Here is a 19,213-nt window from a genome sequence, read left to right as displayed (position 1 = left end):
GGGTATATATAAAAAAATATCAACATATAAATTATGGTAAAATATTAATAAATTAATTTTATATAATTTTTTAATTATACTATATCTATAATAATTTGCTTTTGGGCAATACTCACTCTCAATAGTAGTAATTGCTCTTTAAAGTCCGTTGCTGCGAATGTTATAGTTGCTGCACATGAGATGTTAGCGGCTTCCAATTCAGTTACCAAATCATTTACTGCTAATGAATGTACTTCTTCGTTTTGTGAAAATGTGGTAACCGTATCCCAGCCAAAGCGGCGGATGAAAGCAATACGCGCCAGGTTGTGGGATGAATCGGGTGCGACAGTGCGATAAAAATAAGGAAACTCTTTTCGGTCGCTTAGTGCAGGCGAAGTTGAACCAAAAGATACCTTAAAGTATAATAGTAGAGTCCAATTCAAAAAAAAGTATTTCTAGTTTTTCCATGTAGCTGCAATCTATAGCGATTTTGGGGTAATACATAGCATATATTGTGATTGAAGTTTAACGGAAAGTATTTAAAATTAATGCAAATACTTGTAAATTTCAAAAAGCGTTAGTTCCTGAAGAACTTTATATATAAAGTGGTGCTTCAAAGTGTATAAACATCGAGCAGCTTGAGCCAAACTATATCTGTCAGTTCGAGCTATACAGATCAGCTCAGTCGAACATTTAAAAAGCTCGATTGAACCGATTCAAGCCGATTAATATTTGAAGAACTGGTGTGAGTACTGTTTTTTTGTAGTTATACATTTTTTTTTACACAAATTATTTAAAATTTTGAAAAGGCATGAAGCATGTTTATAGAAGTAAATACATCTTCCTCTACGATTTGAGGTTAATTTCCTTATTCATTATTATAGATTGTTTACTAACCATTTTATTTTTGAATTGAAACGAGAGAACTTTACAATACTTAAAGTGATACATATTAAACAGGGGTTTGAACTAAGAAGATATCACCATTTTGCACCATTTTATATTTATCGCTACTCTTTGTAATTTGGTGATCTATAAACCCAAAGAGTGTTTCCATGTTAAATAAATAATGCTGACAATACAGAACTCTCTATATTTGTTTAAAATGTGATTTATAAAACTTCTTTCTACTTGAAATAGACTTCATGTCGACTGACGAAAATAATTTTTGTTTAAAAATATTTTATACAATTATTTATATAAAATTTTTAACTACATTTTATTGCGTAAATTAACACTTGATTTAATAATTTTATTTATAAATAAAAAATTTATTAAATATTTTTGAATAAAAATTTAATATAAATTTAAAATTTTATATGTTATTGTAAAAAATATATTTTTTTATAATTAATAAATATTATAAAAATAAAATATTTATTTTTTAATTAATTTCCTATATAATTTTCCTATAATTATATTCCTTTATAATTTTTTCCTATATATATAACTATATATTAAATTGTTATATTTATATAAATAGATTATTTATATATTATAACTATAAATTACATAATTTAAAATATTAAATATTACATATTTCTTAAATATTCTATGTATATAAATATATAAAGGTGGAATTTATATATAAATTATTTAATTGAGTAGTGTTAATATAATAATTGTTTGATATATAAATATTAATTAATTAAATATTTATATATTTGGTAATGTTAAACATTTTATCATTTATAATATAACTAAAAAAAATTAAAAAGAAATATCAATTTAATAATAAAATGATAATGATAAAAATATTCCTGCGTATTTAATTTTACTTTAATAAAATTTTTTCTCAGTTTTACACTGATAACCACTAAAGATACTAGATAGGCTAGTGTTCTTTTACAAACTATATTTATATGTTACAATAATATCTATACGAATACATGTTAATATATGTGAATGTGTATTTGTATAATTATAAATAAACTTCATGCCCATAAAACCTGATTTTAGAAAAGCACTGCCATAAAAGGTCACAATATAATCAAATATTTGCATATATGCAAATAAGAGATAAATTCACAAAGATACATATACAACACATCCTACGTAGAAATTTATCCACATAATTGTGTTATTTGATACGAGATAACTTACACGTTTATAATATGTAATTTATACCTGTTAACTCTTGAAGTAAATACATATAATAGTACAATATATGTGTGGTTCGCCGGTTTTACTTTTACTTTTATTTGCATATAATGTATGGATGTGAATATAGGGTATGTAAATGGCAAATTAAAGTGTATAAATACAGTGGCGATACGAGTATATTTGGCATCTGTGACATAATAACTTCTTAGACATCCTCGGAAAATCGTATATTTTATAGATATATATATATATGTTTATATATTTACATATATCTATACAATTACATTTAAATATATACATAAACATATATTTATCTATAAAATTGATTTGTCTTGAGGCTATAATTATAAATTAAATGCTTCTTCACATGACATGTCCTGTTCTAAGCACTAATGGTAATATTTAAGTATAAGATTATTACATACAAACAATATATCATTAAATAATATACTTTGTATTAAGTAAAATACTGTTACTTAATTAAAATTAGTTTAAAAATTGCATTTCATTGCATCTTAAACTCAATCCCTGCTAAACCTAAAAGAATCATAAATATATAAAATATGTTTAAAATATTATTATCTTTAATTTTTGTCTTTTTGACAAAGAGCATTGAATACTTATATATAGATATTAGTAGGATAAGTACAAGTTGCGAATGTCATCTAACTTTATCAAAAACAAGTCACACAAATAAATACTACACCAATTTTACAGAAAAAAAACAGTAAAAACAAATAAAGTGCTTCTTTAAACCACTAAAAACAAAACTTAAAATGTCGCAATATACCGGCTAACAGCACCTTAAACGACTAAAACAAATACCAAAAGCGGAAACAGGAAAAACATCATTAAAATAAAAAAACAAATGCTACTTAACAGCACTAAATATATCGACAAAATGAAAAAATTTTAATTGAAGTCCAAAATAGTTATTCAATGTCTGTTGAAATTTTAGAAATAATTTTATTCTTATTTATTCTTTTATTTTTAATTGTCAATTTCTCTAGATTATGCCCTCAGATATAATGCTGATAAAAAATTGTATGTACCTTAGATTCTTGGAATAACAACAGATATTTTTTTAAGACCCTAAGTTATTTCGATTCGATTTTATATACATTATTCGTTATTTAGAAAGAACAATTTTGGTATGTATGTTGTTTACAAGTACCATATATGTATGTACCTTAGATTCTTGGAATAACAACAGATATTTTTTTAAGACCCTAAGTTATTTCGATTCGATTTTATATACATTATTCGTTATTTAGAAAGAACAATTTTGGGGTGCATGTTGTATACAAGTATATAATCGTTCATTATTAAAAAGTTTCGTTACGACGGATATTCATAACACCCAGAGTTCACTGTACATTTATATTAGAATATTGGAATATAATTTTAAGAATGCATATATATATTCATAGAGGACCTAAGATCTTACAATGATGCTTTATCTTTATCTCAGTGCAATTAAATATGTAAACGTGTATACGTAGCAAATAATATTTTGTTCTGTATAAACACTATACAAAAATGTGTTAATGGGACTTAATAATTATAAACATTAATATTAAATTTAACTTATGAAGTGAAGTTTTTTATTTTTAATAAAGAGAGGAGCGCACCCAAAAAGTGTTAAAGCTGCTACTACCACTTACATAAATTGGTCAACTCTAAGTCGATTGACTGTAATCACTGCTGTAAAACTGAAACGATAATGGAGAATATGTATTACCACTTATAGTTGTATTCTGAGAACAATAAGTGTTAATAAAAATTCAAAAACTAACAAAAACAAGTTATGAGGAAAAGTGAAATAGAGCCATCTATCCTTTTGCAATAACATTAAAATAACACAACCATTATTATAGGTTATGAAGACGCGCGAACTTGATGCATTTTCTTAACAATATATAAACCTAAAAGGGTTTACAAGGGCTACAATAGATCCATCTATCCTTTTGCAATAACATTAGATTCATTTAAATAACACAACGAACCACATTCTCTTTGCAATTAAATAAAAATCAATTAAATATTGATATCTTATCATAATAATCGTAGTACACATAGGTCTCTGTTTTGGACCATCCTAATGTTGTTGTTCTTGTGGTTTGAGTTAATGCTATTGCGGACTTTTACTTTTTTATGGTTGGTTGTTTTGCTATTTATTTTATTTAAATTTGACAGCTAATTTTATACTAATTCTTAAATTAGCTTTATTCATATTGCCTTAAATTTAAATAATAATTTACCTGTACTATATTCCAATACGGTACTACTTTCGCTAAACTTTCCGTCACATCAGAACAAGCAGAGCCCAACAGCATCACCATGCGAGTCGAAGGTTGCGTATAAATTGCATGAAAAAATCGATCAACTCCGACTCCAGGATCACACTTCAAGTATAAAATAGAAACAATGTAAAGATTTAGTACTACAGAAAAAAATTGATACTTATAAAATCTTGATAATATTACGAGTTATATATATATATATATGTATATATATATATATATATGTATGTGTATATATGTATGAGTGAGGTTGACGATGGCGACGACGGTTGAAACAAAGTATCTAATGAAGAATATTAAAGGATAATTTCATTTATATTAAATCGAATAAAAGAAAATCTCTGGTAACGTTAACATTCAAGCAACAACAATAACAAATTTTACGTCTACTAAACGTAAACGTAACCATATCCTTAAGAATCCTGCTGCCAACAATAAATTTTCGTATCCCTTTTTAATATCGTACGCAAAAGAACGTTAAGACCAACAAGCATGACTGGTGAAGAGATGAAATTGTTTATTTAAAATTTAACAACTTTAATTTCGGATTTGTACTGCTTATGGCTTTGCCCTGCAAATACCAATCCAAAAGTGTGTCTTACGCAGTTCAGGGTATGCCCTCATAATACGCACCTCACATAGGCACACCCAAGCACTCACGTATGAACGTCTAATTCGCATTAATGTTTCACTTGCATCTGAGTCGTTTTTATAGGTAGGCACCGGTGAGGTACCGCTTGTGCCGTTAGCATACGACAGCGGATGAGATTATCCCACTCCTTCCACTCCTTCCACTCCTTCCATTCCTGCCATTTCTTCCATCCCAGGCCATCACTTTCAATGCCATTTCGTGAAGGATGTTCAATCTTCTTGTTGGCAATGAAATTTTAAGTTAATATCGCCCGTTCGGCATATGTCAGTCGTACGCAATTACGTCGCTTAAGTACGCTTTTGAGACGTCTCGCTCAGTGCGGTAAAATTGTGTTAAAATTCATGAGCTTTTATAATTAAGTGTTTAATTTTGTTTGTTGCCAATTTCGTTTACTGATTTACTTCATTTTTTTCTGTTTATATTTAATTTTTATCTCTCAAAATTTTACATATTTTCGCTGTTTTTTAACATGAAAATCGTATTACTCGCTTGTTTATTGTAATTGAGTTTTTGGGGTTTTTGAATTGCTTAATTCCATTGTATATATTATGGATTTAAGTGTAATGTTCTCTCTTCACAATACCACGCTCTACTAAAACAGCAGATTCCTTGATGACTTGGTGGGGGTAAATAGCTTAATATATAATTTTATTACACTCACAGTGCCTAAGGATTTTTATGGGTATTTTTTACTCAGCATACTTTTCTAAGCGGTTCACATAAATCACAATAAATTTTATAATATGCACTTACTAAATACATTAAGAATTCTACACGTGTTAATTAGATTTTAATAGAAGCTTTATACATATACAAGTATTAACTACATAACAATTTAAAACTTAAAGACATTGGTCGTTATTAATACTTTAATTGATTAGGAATATATGAATTATATGCTGATATAAAACAAAAGGGTCTCTGTTAAGAGAGTTGTTTATCAAGTTCTCAGCATTGTTTTTAGTGGAAAACATATTGTCATAGGTAGGTGGGTAGGTAAGAATGGCGGTCTTGTTTCCAAAAAAAAGCCCACTTGAACATAAATAATGACCCATTATAATACCACAGGAATAATATTGGCACATACAAAGACTTAAATCAGTATATAGCCAACCACTCCCCCATTAGGTAATGGAAAACCACCTGACAGTTCTATAAATTTGACCAGGTCCCTAACATTAAACAATGATAGCTTGATCAGGTCCATGAGAAAATGGTCCTGAAGATTATAAATTTTCTCCTAGCTAAAAAAGGGCACTGACACATAAGATGAAGGACGGTCTCCTCCTTATATTCAGAGCCATAGTATCGATAAAAATTTCCTATTTCCTATTTTGCAGTGGCCCGTCAGCATAAATACCGTGGTGTTGGCAGGGTTCACCTTAGTTAAAGTGGCTAACTATGTTAGTTCGTTTCTTGTCTAAATTAGATCAACACAAACTAGATATCTGAGAGTGGGGTTTATCAGTCCAGCATTCCTTGACTATGCTTAGGTATTTTAAGTTAATTGTCAATTTAAATGGAACGCCTATATCTGAGAAGTAAATTTTAGGGAGAAGAGCTCCTACCTTGACAAGCTCGTCTCCTCAGATTTAATTATTCCTTTGGCAATAGGGTTTTTTTTAGTAGTCTTGTAAATGGGTCTCCACGATTGTGGATTATTTTCAATGATAATGCATACAAGCACTGGCTTACTTAGTTAAATGCACCGAAAGACATTGGAACACCTAAAAGGCCACCTTAACAAAGTTATTGTCGATATACGAACTGTGGCTAGTTATTAAAATTAACCAGGACATATATCCCACAGACGGAATTTCAAAATTTTGAATGCAGGTCATTAAAAAAATGTACATCCATAAAATTTTCAAAAAGGAACTATTTAGTTTAAAAACTGAATGCATTAATGTAAGCAGATTTTGATATAATTTTTTTTAAAGAGTTCAAAAAAATACTTAATCACATTTTTTTATATAAATACTCGTATGAAGTTTTTTTCAGATAAAAATTATATCGAAAAAATTGAAATAAATAGTTTTAATATTGAGTGCAATGGAAAATCCCAATATTCAAACTTCGATAGAGCACGAAATGGCGTTTTGTTTGGAATTAAAAATACATTTAACAGACTTTATTATATATAAATATTTATATAAGGAGGAATATAAATAACGAAAGAAAAAATATGAACAGAGATGCTTTTAACTCACCTGTGTATCATTTGTGACCAGCTCCAGTGTATAGCCAGGTAGAAGTTGTTTGTTATTAATATGTTCGACAGCCATCATAGCGGCACATAATTCACTTAATCCATCTGGACGGGGTCCCAATTTCGTTGACAACTCAAATAGACCGAGTAAAACAATTTTTCCTCGATTAAGTTGCAAATTGTGCGGCGTCATGCGGCGTTCACTCTCGAACACTTGGTTCACCTTCAAATTGTGCTGCTGCCACAAACTGAGATTGTTGAATAATGTTTGCGTTTCATTTCCTTTGTGCTTAAGTAAGCGCTTGAATCTCGTTCGATTGAACTTCCAATTCCACAGTAACTGATGAGATTGCGATTGTGAACTCGGATTAAGACTCGTATTGGAGTTCAGTTGCAGATTCACAAGTGTTGCGGGTGTTATGCTGTGATTGATTTGATTGTCATTAGCATGGACGTCTGTTGCTGCTTCTTCTTCTTCTTGCTGTTGTAGTAGCTGATTATTGGTGTTAATGCTATTATATATAGTTGGATCACCTGTTGTTGTTATTGTTGTTAGTTTTATGTGATTTTTGCTTCTATTTGCATAGAAAGGACGGTCGCTTGCATTTGAAAATGAAATAGTTGTTAACTCCTCAATATTGTTAGACGGCATTAAGGGTTCTGGCAAAATATTTAAAAGCATTTGTGGATTATTTGCACTAATTATTGCTGCTGTTGTAGTTGTTCTTGTTCTTCTTCTTGTTGCTAATGATAATATTGTTGCTGTTTGATTATGTTTATTATAGAGTAAACCATTTCGTTGCAGATCGTGCTGATCTTCATAATCCATTTGTTCCATTGTAGTTACAATTGTTAGTATGTTATTTGAGTTGGTGTTGGCGTTGATGTTGATGTTGGTGGTCTTATTAGATTGGAGGTCGTATAGTTCGTTGCTCCATGTCATTACAAATGGAATCGTTGTTGCAGTTAAAATTATTAAAAAATAGTGAAGTGCAATTAAAAAATGTTGGCAGCGCCATCGTTTCTGTTTAAGTTTTTTTAGCATTTTGTTAGGTTTTCAGATTTCTTTGTTCCGAAATATTCACTTTATTTTATTTTCAATTGCATACTTTTAGGTAATTAAGCTCATTGTTGCAGGTTTTGGTGGTGGTGGTGGTTGAGGTTGAGGTGGGTTCCGTTGGCATAATGACTATCACGAAAGTAATGCAGTTCTTTTATTTGCATTTATTTGTATGAAGATAATGGAAAGAAGAAAAAAGAAGAGAAAAAAATTTTAAATACTTTTGCTACACTCGGTATTTTGTTGAACTTAATTAACTGTGAAATAAGTAACCCAAATACTTAAACAATGTTCTCTAGATAAGCTTTGTGTATTTCATTTGTTTCACATAAAATAATTTCAACTAGTTTTGTTCAACAAACATATTTTATTAATACTAATTAAGTTGATGTGTGTACTAGAGTTGTACGAAATTTACAATCCCCCCCAAATTTTACATACCATAATGATTGTTTCATTGTAATTCTTAGAAAATATCACAAAAAAAGTAAAATAAAACGATATTTACAAAATTAAAAAATAAAAAAAAATTAAGACAATATTATTCGTACTAATTAAATGAATGTATGTAGTATGGCTTTAATGAATTTGTATCCCCCCGGAGTTTTAAAAATTTATAATGATTCTTTCATTGTAATACTTAGAAAATGTTATAAGAAACTGAAATAAAACAGTATTTACAAAATTAAATAATAAAATGAAAAAAATTAAGAAAAAATATTTAGTACTAATTAAGTAAATGGATGTAGTATAGGTTTAATGATTTTGTACTTTCCTGCAATTTTCAAAAGCTATAATAAATGTTTCATTAAGAGCCTTAAAGAACATTGCAAAAGCTAAAACAAAATAATATTTGAGAAATGAAATAATAACATGAAACATTAAGAAAAATTAATTAATACTTGTTAAGTAAATGCATATAATTCTATGGATTATATTTTAAAATTATAATGTTTTACCTAAACCTTGAAAATATGTACAAAATCTGTAATAAGACAATGTTCAAAAAATATAATAATTAAAAAAAAATATTACTAATTAAGTAACTGGACGCATGAAATTTGTATTTTTTGTATTTTTGCTTTTTTATTTTAATGCATTTTAAATTATGCTCAAACTTTTTTATAGACTTTTCGATCATTTTTTTACAATAATTTATTCATTTAAAAATGTTTCTAAATATTTTTGTTCGTGTTTCGTTTAAAATGCATTGCTATCATAGAAAATTTTTCATAAGACTTCTACTTTGAACTATTTTTTTTCTTTTTTCCAAAAAATGAAAACAAATTATAAACATATGTAAGTAACATAATGGTATGATTCCGCCCCTGTAAATGTCTGTATGCAAGAATTGTAAATTGTTTTTGTAAATTTGGGGAAACGGTTAAATGATCAATTTATCGCCCTGTAAATTGTTGTCACTTAATTATTCCAAATTTATATGTATATATATATATATATATATATATATTTATATGTATTTTAATAATATTTTTTAATAAAAAATTGATTGACATTTCAACAATAAAGTTGAGTAGTTGTTTTGTTTGCGTAAAAACCATTTCTTGAAATTGTGTCACTCATACGCACTGTTGTGCTAATTTTAAATAATAATGTTTATTGAATTTGTGAATAAAGTACTAACATTTTTTTGTGGCTTGACAATGATCTATCTTATTTATACATTTATATATATTATATGATTTTAAAATTTCACAGTTTAATTTCTGTAGTACTTTGTACTATATAATGTAATAATATATGTGAGCAAAATGAAATAAAGTTAAAATATTTAAATTAAGTATATTTAATGAAATTGAAAAATTGAAAGTGATTAATAAAATAGTTATAATTAAATTAATTATTTATAATTTAATAATAAATAATTAAAAATAATGGAATAATAACTTAAAACAAATGCAATACTATATTAAAAAATTTTTTCGTTATAAAATAATACATATTTATGTTAAATATATGTATATACTTCTTATGACTGTATGTGTGTTTCAAAATGAGCTGGAATGAAATTCCACAAAAGTTTTTCGCGCTCGAAGCACTGCGAAATAAATGGTCACTTGTTTCTTCGCGAAACATGTAGTAACTATACGAGCATCATTACAGGAATGTAATAAGGTCAATTACAAATGGTACACAACAATTTCTTTACCAGACTCTTCAGTGAAATACGGAAAACAAACAAGCGCCGTCGGATAATTCTCCATCTACATCCAGACAATGGGAGTGTTCACAGATCTCGTCTAACAATCGACTATTTGACAACTGACATTCAAAAAATCGAATTATTGGGTCATTCACCGTACAGTTCTGATTTGGAATCTCAATGAGTTCTTCTTGTTCCCGAATGTCAAGAATAAAATGGTCGTGAACCACCATTTTTATTGTACAATGGCGAAAAAGGAGTTGTTGCATTTACGACTAAAAACCATGTTTTGAAGGTGTCTGAAGAAGTTTGGAAAAAATGCTTTGTCAAACAGTTCGAACGCATGCAAAAGTGAATAAAGGATAATACTTTGAGAATACTTTCTTCATTATTTCTTCATTAGGCTCAAAATATAAATAGTGACCGCAGTATTCAAATAGTTTAAATCGTAAACCAATTTTTAGAATTGATAAAGAAATAATGCATAATATATGGAAAATTAATTACAAAAAAATCTCGCAAGATTATAAGATATTGATATTAATTTAATAGATATAAACACAAAAATTTGTAAAAATTTGGAGTTAATTATTGTATTTAAAAAAAAAGGAACGAAATTAAAAAAAAAGGATTTGATTCAGAATAAAATACATTTACGAACCCATTTATATACAAAAATATTGTAAGCTTCTGATTAAAAAATATAATAATGGACTCGATATAAATGCGAAACTTAAACTATAAATAATTTTTGATACATTGAAAATAATTTAACAATGAAATTCTTCAATAAATTAATAATAAACTAATGAAATATGCACAAATATTTTAATTTATTTTCAATTATTTTTAAGGTGAAATTATATTTCTTATTTTATTTAAATTTTTATTCATTTTTATATTTTTAATATTAAATTTTATATTTTTAATACATAATTTAGTATTCTTTTGTTGTTACAGTGCTTTGTATCACCTTTTTATTGTGTAATGCATAACTTCAGGCAAGTAACATGGCATTTATTTTAATATAAAAAAATATGAAGAGAAAAAAGCAACAACAACAACAACAACAACAAAAATAGTAAAATATTTTGTCGTTAACAATAGTGGCGCGCACACTTCCGGTTTTACAGTTTTGATGGATGACAGCGGAAACTCTAAGAGGAAATGCAGTGAAAAAATAAATAAAGCGGTTTTATTTTCGAATTCTATTGAAGTGCCAACGTACAAGACACTTCAAAATGTTTTTGTTAAGATACATATTTTTACACCTTGAAACGATTTTTCATATCTTTTTGCCCTTGTTACTTTGTGCAGCCAACCATAAACTGGAAATACATCATTCATGTGCTCTTTTGCTCCTCCTTACAATAAACAAGGATGCTTGCATTTTAACATTGACAAAAATTCCGTATGTCAGATTTAATAAAGGAAATTACATTATTTTTATAAAAAAAAAAGTAGTTCATCTAAACAATGCAATTACATTTACTAATGCTTGATTAAGTTATTCTTTGCGTTGGTCTCGAACTAAAAATCAAATACTAGTAATATCCACTGTTCCTACTTACATGAATTTACTACTTAAACATATTTTCCAAAATTGGTGAAGAACTAAATATATCAGTTTAGCTTTGCCTATGCTGTATGCTTCGAACATACGTAGAGTTTAAGTCGATTGTGGTCTAAGTGTCCGTAAAAGATAAGGGCAGTAGTGGTAGTAGTCATATAGTTAACCCTCAAGAGTCACATGAGGTTTACAATAGATTTTGATTTCACATATTTTTAAAAATCATATTAAATAGTTCAAGTAAATAAAACTAGAGTTAGACTCTCTCATACCTAATACAGACCAATAAACTTTAGGTAGAATAAACTATGCGTACGTGGTTCACATTTACACTGACGTATCTAAACGAAATGGCTGAGCCGAAAATAATATATTCTCAAAAAATTGAGGTTTTTGCATATCGTTTCTAGTACCGCCTTTACATCATCTTGTAATATGTAATAGACTATATATGAGCCAAAAGATTTGTAATTTATAAATAACCGTTTAGCTTCAACCCTAACAAAAAAACAAGCTCTCTCAATGAGTGGTATCACATTGTCAATATGCAACTCATATGCGTATTTGGGCACAAGGGCATGGACGAGATAGTAAACGCAAAAATGCTACTCGTTGAAATTCACTTCCCGAATATCCGTATCTCACTCAAAACGAGTAAGCTGGTCATTAAATAAAAATTTTTAGCAAAACTTAATTGGTTCAATTTAAATGATAAGTTAATAATAGATAAAACCTAATATTAAGCGGAACGTATCTAGTAATATGGTATCGCTACCGGTCAGTCACTTCTTATGTTGAAATGCGTAAGGTCTCAGTCTACCGAATAATATCTTTGATCGTGACTTTGACGTTACGGAAGAGGAGCAAATTTTTCTTTATCTTACGTGTAAGTGCCCGACTTAGATCACAAAGAGATTTACTATCTTTGGGCCTTTTTTCTAGCCGATCTGAGAAAGTTGTCATTTGTTCAAATTAGGAAGATATCCAGGTCGTCAGGTTGGTTGCCCTTTATCTAAGAAGGAAATTCGTGCTTGTTTTTTTCAATGCTGTTCATTAGTTACGTATGAATACTTTTTTTTTTAAAAAAGGCTCCATCGCACACTGAAAATATAGACATACACAAGAACTTGAGAATCGAGAGTCATGAGTGTGCAAAACTATATCAAAGACACAGAGCACTGATATTGTTCGATGTTGTGGATGCGCACATTAATTCAGAATTGCACTCTCCCAATTCAAATGCCATATATATTTCGTGAAGAAGCAACTCTGGGCTTCAAAGTATACTTCAATAAAATCATCTGAATAATTAATTATCAGAACTCAACGGTGCATTTATTACAGCATTTATTATACGCAAATCACTTATAAATAAGGTCTTTGATGATATTCTTTTAGAGCAGTGAAGTAATTATCTTCAGTTTCTATTTGAATTAGATTTCTCTTCATAGGTCCTAAATAAAAAAATTCCTAAATAAAAGCAAATCAATAATTTATTATTATGTATAGTGTTAGCTTTTTATATCAGATCTTCTCCTCCTATAACTAATTATTCTTTTAGTTTTCAATTTATAGTAGAGAAATAATTTATAAATTAAACATTCAAGGAACTTAGAATTAAATTTCAGAGTTACTACTTAAACCCACGAATATGTTATTTTTGTATGACTGTATCTTAGAATTCCTTGAATTTTCCATTGTGGGTTGAGTGATTGTGATTATTTCATTCGTAGGCAAGACCGAGTTTTAAATACTTGAAACCAAATTGTGCTTCCCTTCGCTTTTCATAATTTCTTCCCATCTCTTATTGTTGTTGCTCAGAGTGTTTTGTTCTAGTTTTACGGTTTCATATGAAAGATTCGTTACAGACGTTCTGCAACGACTATAGTTGGTGCTACTATTGCTACAATAGATTACATAACACACGAAAAGTATATACACTGGATGGGTCTATATGGGATAGGACAATGGACGCCCTCAAAAAGAGACATTTCTCTTAGTCAAGCAATATATTTAGCCCCTTTCCAGTTTTCATTTGTCATACAAAGTAGTTTCTTTTAGACGGACAGTCTGTATCTTAACAGAACCGAATTGCTGGTCCCGTCAGTGTTCGCTAACAAGCGTTTTCCCTAGAATCACAAATCAATTGTTCAGTCATATTTTAGCTAAAAATATTTCGAATGTTATGCGTTGTTGGTCTGAGTTTGTTGAATATGCTTGGGTGTTGAAAAAAATTTTAAATTTTTATTACTGCAACTATTGTTTTTTTTTTCAAATTTTGTACACAATACTCTCTCTCTGGTACTTTGTATGCACATTAGATTGTTTCAAATTTACACATTTGTTTTGCATTTGTCATGTAAATATAATGTAAAGTTACTTACATTTTATGTGGATTTATATGATATACTTATGTGCAGTGCAGGACTGCGGGTGTCAGTGAGAGTGTATGCGACGTGTACACTTGACACAAATTGTAGATTAAAATAATGTAAAATATTTATATTAACAAGGCGTATATGTAGTAAGAATGTCTCTTTATGATTGTGCTTGCATTATATACGCATATCCCGGTATATACCGCCATGTACCGCCACACATATAATACAAATACTCAAAGATACATGCACATACGAGCACTCGTATCTACGTACCTACTGGTATATTTAAATTTAAAAAGCATGTCATAAAACTGCATATTTGCATTCATTATATGCATAAAATGTAAACGTGCCATAAAAATATTTCTGCATTTTTAATTACTTGAAAGCAGAAAGTTTACTTAAAGAACACAGGCCATCACGAGAGTACGAGAGTACGAGAACAACGACGAAAAGGACAAATTTCCAGAGTCCTGTTATAGTATTTGTATAAATCTATGCAAACAACCATTTTCAGCATCAATATTTCAATCCTTTTGAGTGCAAATTAAGCGAATTAATGCTTCAAAATCATACAGTAATGTTGCTCTTCAATCCATACGTGATGCCCGCTGACTACGTACTCAAGCAAATCGTCCATAATTACTTAAAGCATTTATCCTTAATAATATTTATCTTCACAGCAATTTCCAGAGGTTGCTTTACTGTTATTAAGCTCTCAATAAATGCAGTCATTAATTATTAAATCGCTTCCTACACATAAAGGAAAGAATTATGATTGGTGCTTGAGAAAATTGCAGCTAATTTTCTAATGAATTAAACTAAATCAATATACTTTTTTTTGCTTACCATAGACTATCTTCGTTAGTTATGACGTTTGTAGTTATAAATTTTTTTGATTTGTAATTGGAATCACTAATGACTTAAGCTAGTGCCATGTGATTAAGTGGGTTTTCAAGAAGGAACTCATTTTAAACATAGCTATTTATTAGAGAAGTTTCGAACAGTAGTGAGCTAGAACAGCAAAATTATTTTTCTTATTTTTATTTATGTATAGATATAGCTCTGTCTACTGAGGCCTTCAGCTATGTGTTACTACAAATTGTTGTTAAATGCTTATAATTATATAGTTGTATATAATGTTTATACAATATAATACTATAATACATATACTTATATTATGTTGTATAATAACATACGTATTTATTGTTTTAAAACAAAGTATCTTGTGCTGTGGTTAGCATTATATTATTTATTATTATGATTTTCAACAACAAAAACTATTTTTATATTGTTTCAAGTATTGCCCAATACCCATCATCAGTGGTTTTAGAAATATTTGTTGCATTTAACCCATATTCGCCCAACGTTCGATTCATCGAACAGCAAATTTTTTGTTTGTATTAGAAAACTTTAGAGTTTATATATGTCATTACTTTGAATGTATGAAGCTTTAGCTTTACAAATATATTTGTGACTTCACTCCACATCCCACATCCCCTCACTAATTAAGCTTTAAAAAAAAACATTTTGACCAAAAATTCCAAAACAAAAAATCCTTGCGTGAATATACGTTATTTTATTCGTAAATAATTTTTTTGGAGACTGCAAATACCAGGGATTGAACTCGTGCCCTGCCAAATTTGAAGCTCAGAGTCAGCGCTCCTTAACCAACTGAGCCAAAACCGTACTTGACTTTAATGTTCGCATATTTTTCTGGCGTTTTGTTGATTTGTTGTAATAGTTTTATTAACAAATTAAAAAAAAATAAATTCAAGAAATATTTTCAAGACCATTTATGATGGGTATTTGGGAATACTTGAAGCAGCTGTATGGTCAGCCAAAAATTCAATTAATTAAAATAAAATTATAATAACTTTTGTTGTTGTAGCTCGCTACTATTTGTCACTTCTCTATAAAATACCACAATTTTTGTTAAAGTAAAAATAGCCAATTCTGGCATATTGACGTTAAAATGAAATTTAACATAGATATTTATACTAAGTCAGTTTATTCATATTTAGAAGCATTGGGATGACCAACCACTCCAGTGCGCATTTAATCTGTTACTATTAGCATTTTATATTTTTTTATAAAAATGTATTTTTCGTTGAAAATAAAGTCATCAAAGAAAAAGCAACAAGTCTTCAAAGACTTCTAATATCAAACCAGTGTTATAATTAATGTTTGTTTCTTAAGTGAATTATTAACATAATTTATTTAATTTTTTCTCTCACATTCACACAAAATTACTTTCACATTAATTTTCTAAATTTTTTCAAGTTTTCGCACTTGTTGAAACTTCCGCAGGGCCTGATCATGTGCTTTCCGGAAGCGAACTCCTACTTGTCGTTAATATGAAAATTAATCTGCATAAAAGGTTTTTTATAGTGGTTGCCATAATTTTCTTAAAATTAGCTAAAATTAAAGCATCTGACATTTGCTTTGAAAAACACATTTCCTGTGTTTTTATCTTCACTTAAAATTTTAAAACTTTTTATTTTGTTAATGCATTTTTTGTTTTTTTTTGTGTAAACACCTAAAACGATGGACTTTGGTTTACTATACTTGTTACACAGAAAAAAAATCGGAACGGCAAAGTTTTATATATTTTCACATGCCATGTAGTTTTGCCCAACATTTATGTGTGCCGGTATATAAAAGTCAGAACTTGCCCTTTCTTCACTCCGATAAACTTCTGTGCATTTATATCCTTAACCATTTTGTGCATGTGAAATTTCAGAATTTGCTGTCCATTAACTTTGCTAAGGATAGCATTTAAAATCAGTTTTCCCCCTCGTCTGCTGTAATTAAATTATAAATGCTTTGAAAGTTGCCGAAATTTTATATTTCGATAGTTTTTGATTTACTCAAACTAAATGAATTAAATTTCAAACGAAAATCTCACATCTCTCACAATTTAAATATAAAATAATTTAATTGAAACTCAAATAAAAATGAAAATAAAAATTAAACCAAAAACTAGGAATTTGATGTGGACATAAAAGTATCAGTCAAACGGCTTCGTAGGATACGTACGGATATGTTTCTATTAAAATTTTGAATAAAATTTAGTGAGAATCAATAAAATAAATATTGATAAAAACTAATAGCAAAAACCATTCACATTTTTCAACATTTTCCGCTTCAACATTTTTTTTCTGAAAGTTTGTAGACTTCTACATGACTCGTATTCTACAAAAAGATACTTCGTTGGATTCGAATGCCCATTTTGAAGTTAAAAATGAAGTGGTTTTAGAAAACATGTTTTCGAAATATATGAGCAGTGGTTACTGAGCATACGAGGACACCAGTTAGTTATGGGCGAAATACCTTAGTCATAGGTATCACTCCAAGTGAAGAATTTCTTATTATTTTATATAATATATGTTATATGTATCTAATGGGTTATGTCCTCTCTGGCGATGGTATAAGTATGTGCATGTGCTTTTGCAACAATTGACAATTTGAATTTATAAAAATTAAAATGATATATAAAACAATATAATATATATAATATGTTTTAAAATTATATCTTAAATTTAATTTAAATTATATATTAATTTTATAATATATTCGTATATATATATACGATTAAAACGGCGAAAAGTCGCTGATGTCATCGAATTAGAATGTAAAGTATTTTTTTAGAAATATGCTTATTATGTTATATTATTGATACTTATTGATCAGATACAAGACTCCCTGCCGTGAAGGGGTTAGAATATTTCCTCGTAAGGTATGCCTGTCGTAAGAGGCGACTAAAAACCCATTGCCAATCCGGCACTCGTGTAAGAAGTGTACATGGTAGTAAGTGACACGGCACTTGCGCCAACTGACCAGAGTTGTATGTACTACGGGGGTCAATGGGCCGCAGCTTCTGCTTTTCTGACCATATCAGGTCGGATTCGTAGTAACTGTGTTTAATACCTATACCTAAGTGGGGAGAATGTTCAGTTTTGGTTCGCATTCGGCGTGGAGTTGTGTATTCACCACCGGGTGCTATAGCCCAAATTGTAGCAGAGGTTTAAGATGGGCCTAGCATTTTACCAATATGGAAGATATGACTTACATAAATACCTTCATTTGTACCGGCGGAATAGAGCAGGCTATTCCAATAGGGCGTTTATCGGCGCATTATCTTGATACATGTGTTTCTAACACCGAGAAGTTAAGCGTTAACGGCAGGTAATCACGTTAAACAATTCTGGACTTCTGATCAGACACAAGCTACTCTTTGTTTAAATGTATAAATACTCGTAGCAATAAAAAAAAACAAAAACAAATAGCAAATATATTATAATATTATATATGAATAATATATTATATTATTATATTGTATTATAATACAATATCATTAATTCACTACACTTAAAGTAATGAAACTTAAATTGCAAGAATGCACATTATGTATATATTTTTTAAATTTATCTTAATGCTCTTGATGGAGGAAACTACATAATTTCCATTGCAATTGCATTGTTCATTATAAATCCTTATATATATTTATCCATATTTTTCATATAACTTAAAGAGTCTTAAAAAAATATATATAAGAATAATAACATTAAACACACTTATATTGTGAAACTTGTGCTTCTAATAAAATATTTCATGGTTTAATAAAATTAATTTTTTTGTTTTTATTTCACAATTAAAAATATTCGCATCCTTAACATTCTTCGCATCCTTTTGAGTAATTAAATTGCGTCTGAGCATAATAATGAAATGGCATTAAGTAAAGTGTGGTACATTTGCTTTAAGCTCTCAGAGCCATGGAGTCCGGTTGCGT

General features: G+C 28.8%; 1 protein-coding gene across 1 annotated transcript in view; it reads right to left on the bottom strand.

Moving 5' to 3' along the window:
• The window catches only part of LOC119688240 (gamma-aminobutyric acid type B receptor subunit 2), a 28,446-nt gene extending 20,257 nt beyond the window's left edge, over positions 1 to 8,189 (bottom strand). The window contains exons 1-3 of the mRNA XM_038102920.1: positions 7,248 to 8,189; positions 4,344 to 4,487; positions 117 to 392 (exon numbers count right to left, since the gene is read on the bottom strand). Coding sequence (XP_037958848.1) covers positions 117 to 392; positions 4,344 to 4,487; positions 7,248 to 8,189 — 1,362 coding nt within the window. The remainder of the gene's footprint in view (positions 1 to 116; positions 393 to 4,343; positions 4,488 to 7,247) is intronic.
• Between the last annotated feature and the right edge of the window lie 11,024 nt (positions 8,190 to 19,213).

Source organism: Teleopsis dalmanni, chromosome X, assembly GCF_002237135.1.
Source record: "Teleopsis dalmanni isolate 2A chromosome X, ASM223713v2, whole genome shotgun sequence".
NCBI classification, from domain to species: Eukaryota; Metazoa; Arthropoda; class Insecta; order Diptera; family Diopsidae; genus Teleopsis; species Teleopsis dalmanni.
Note: the sequence above shows the minus strand (reverse complement) of the source record. Positions and strands in the feature narration are given on the sequence as shown.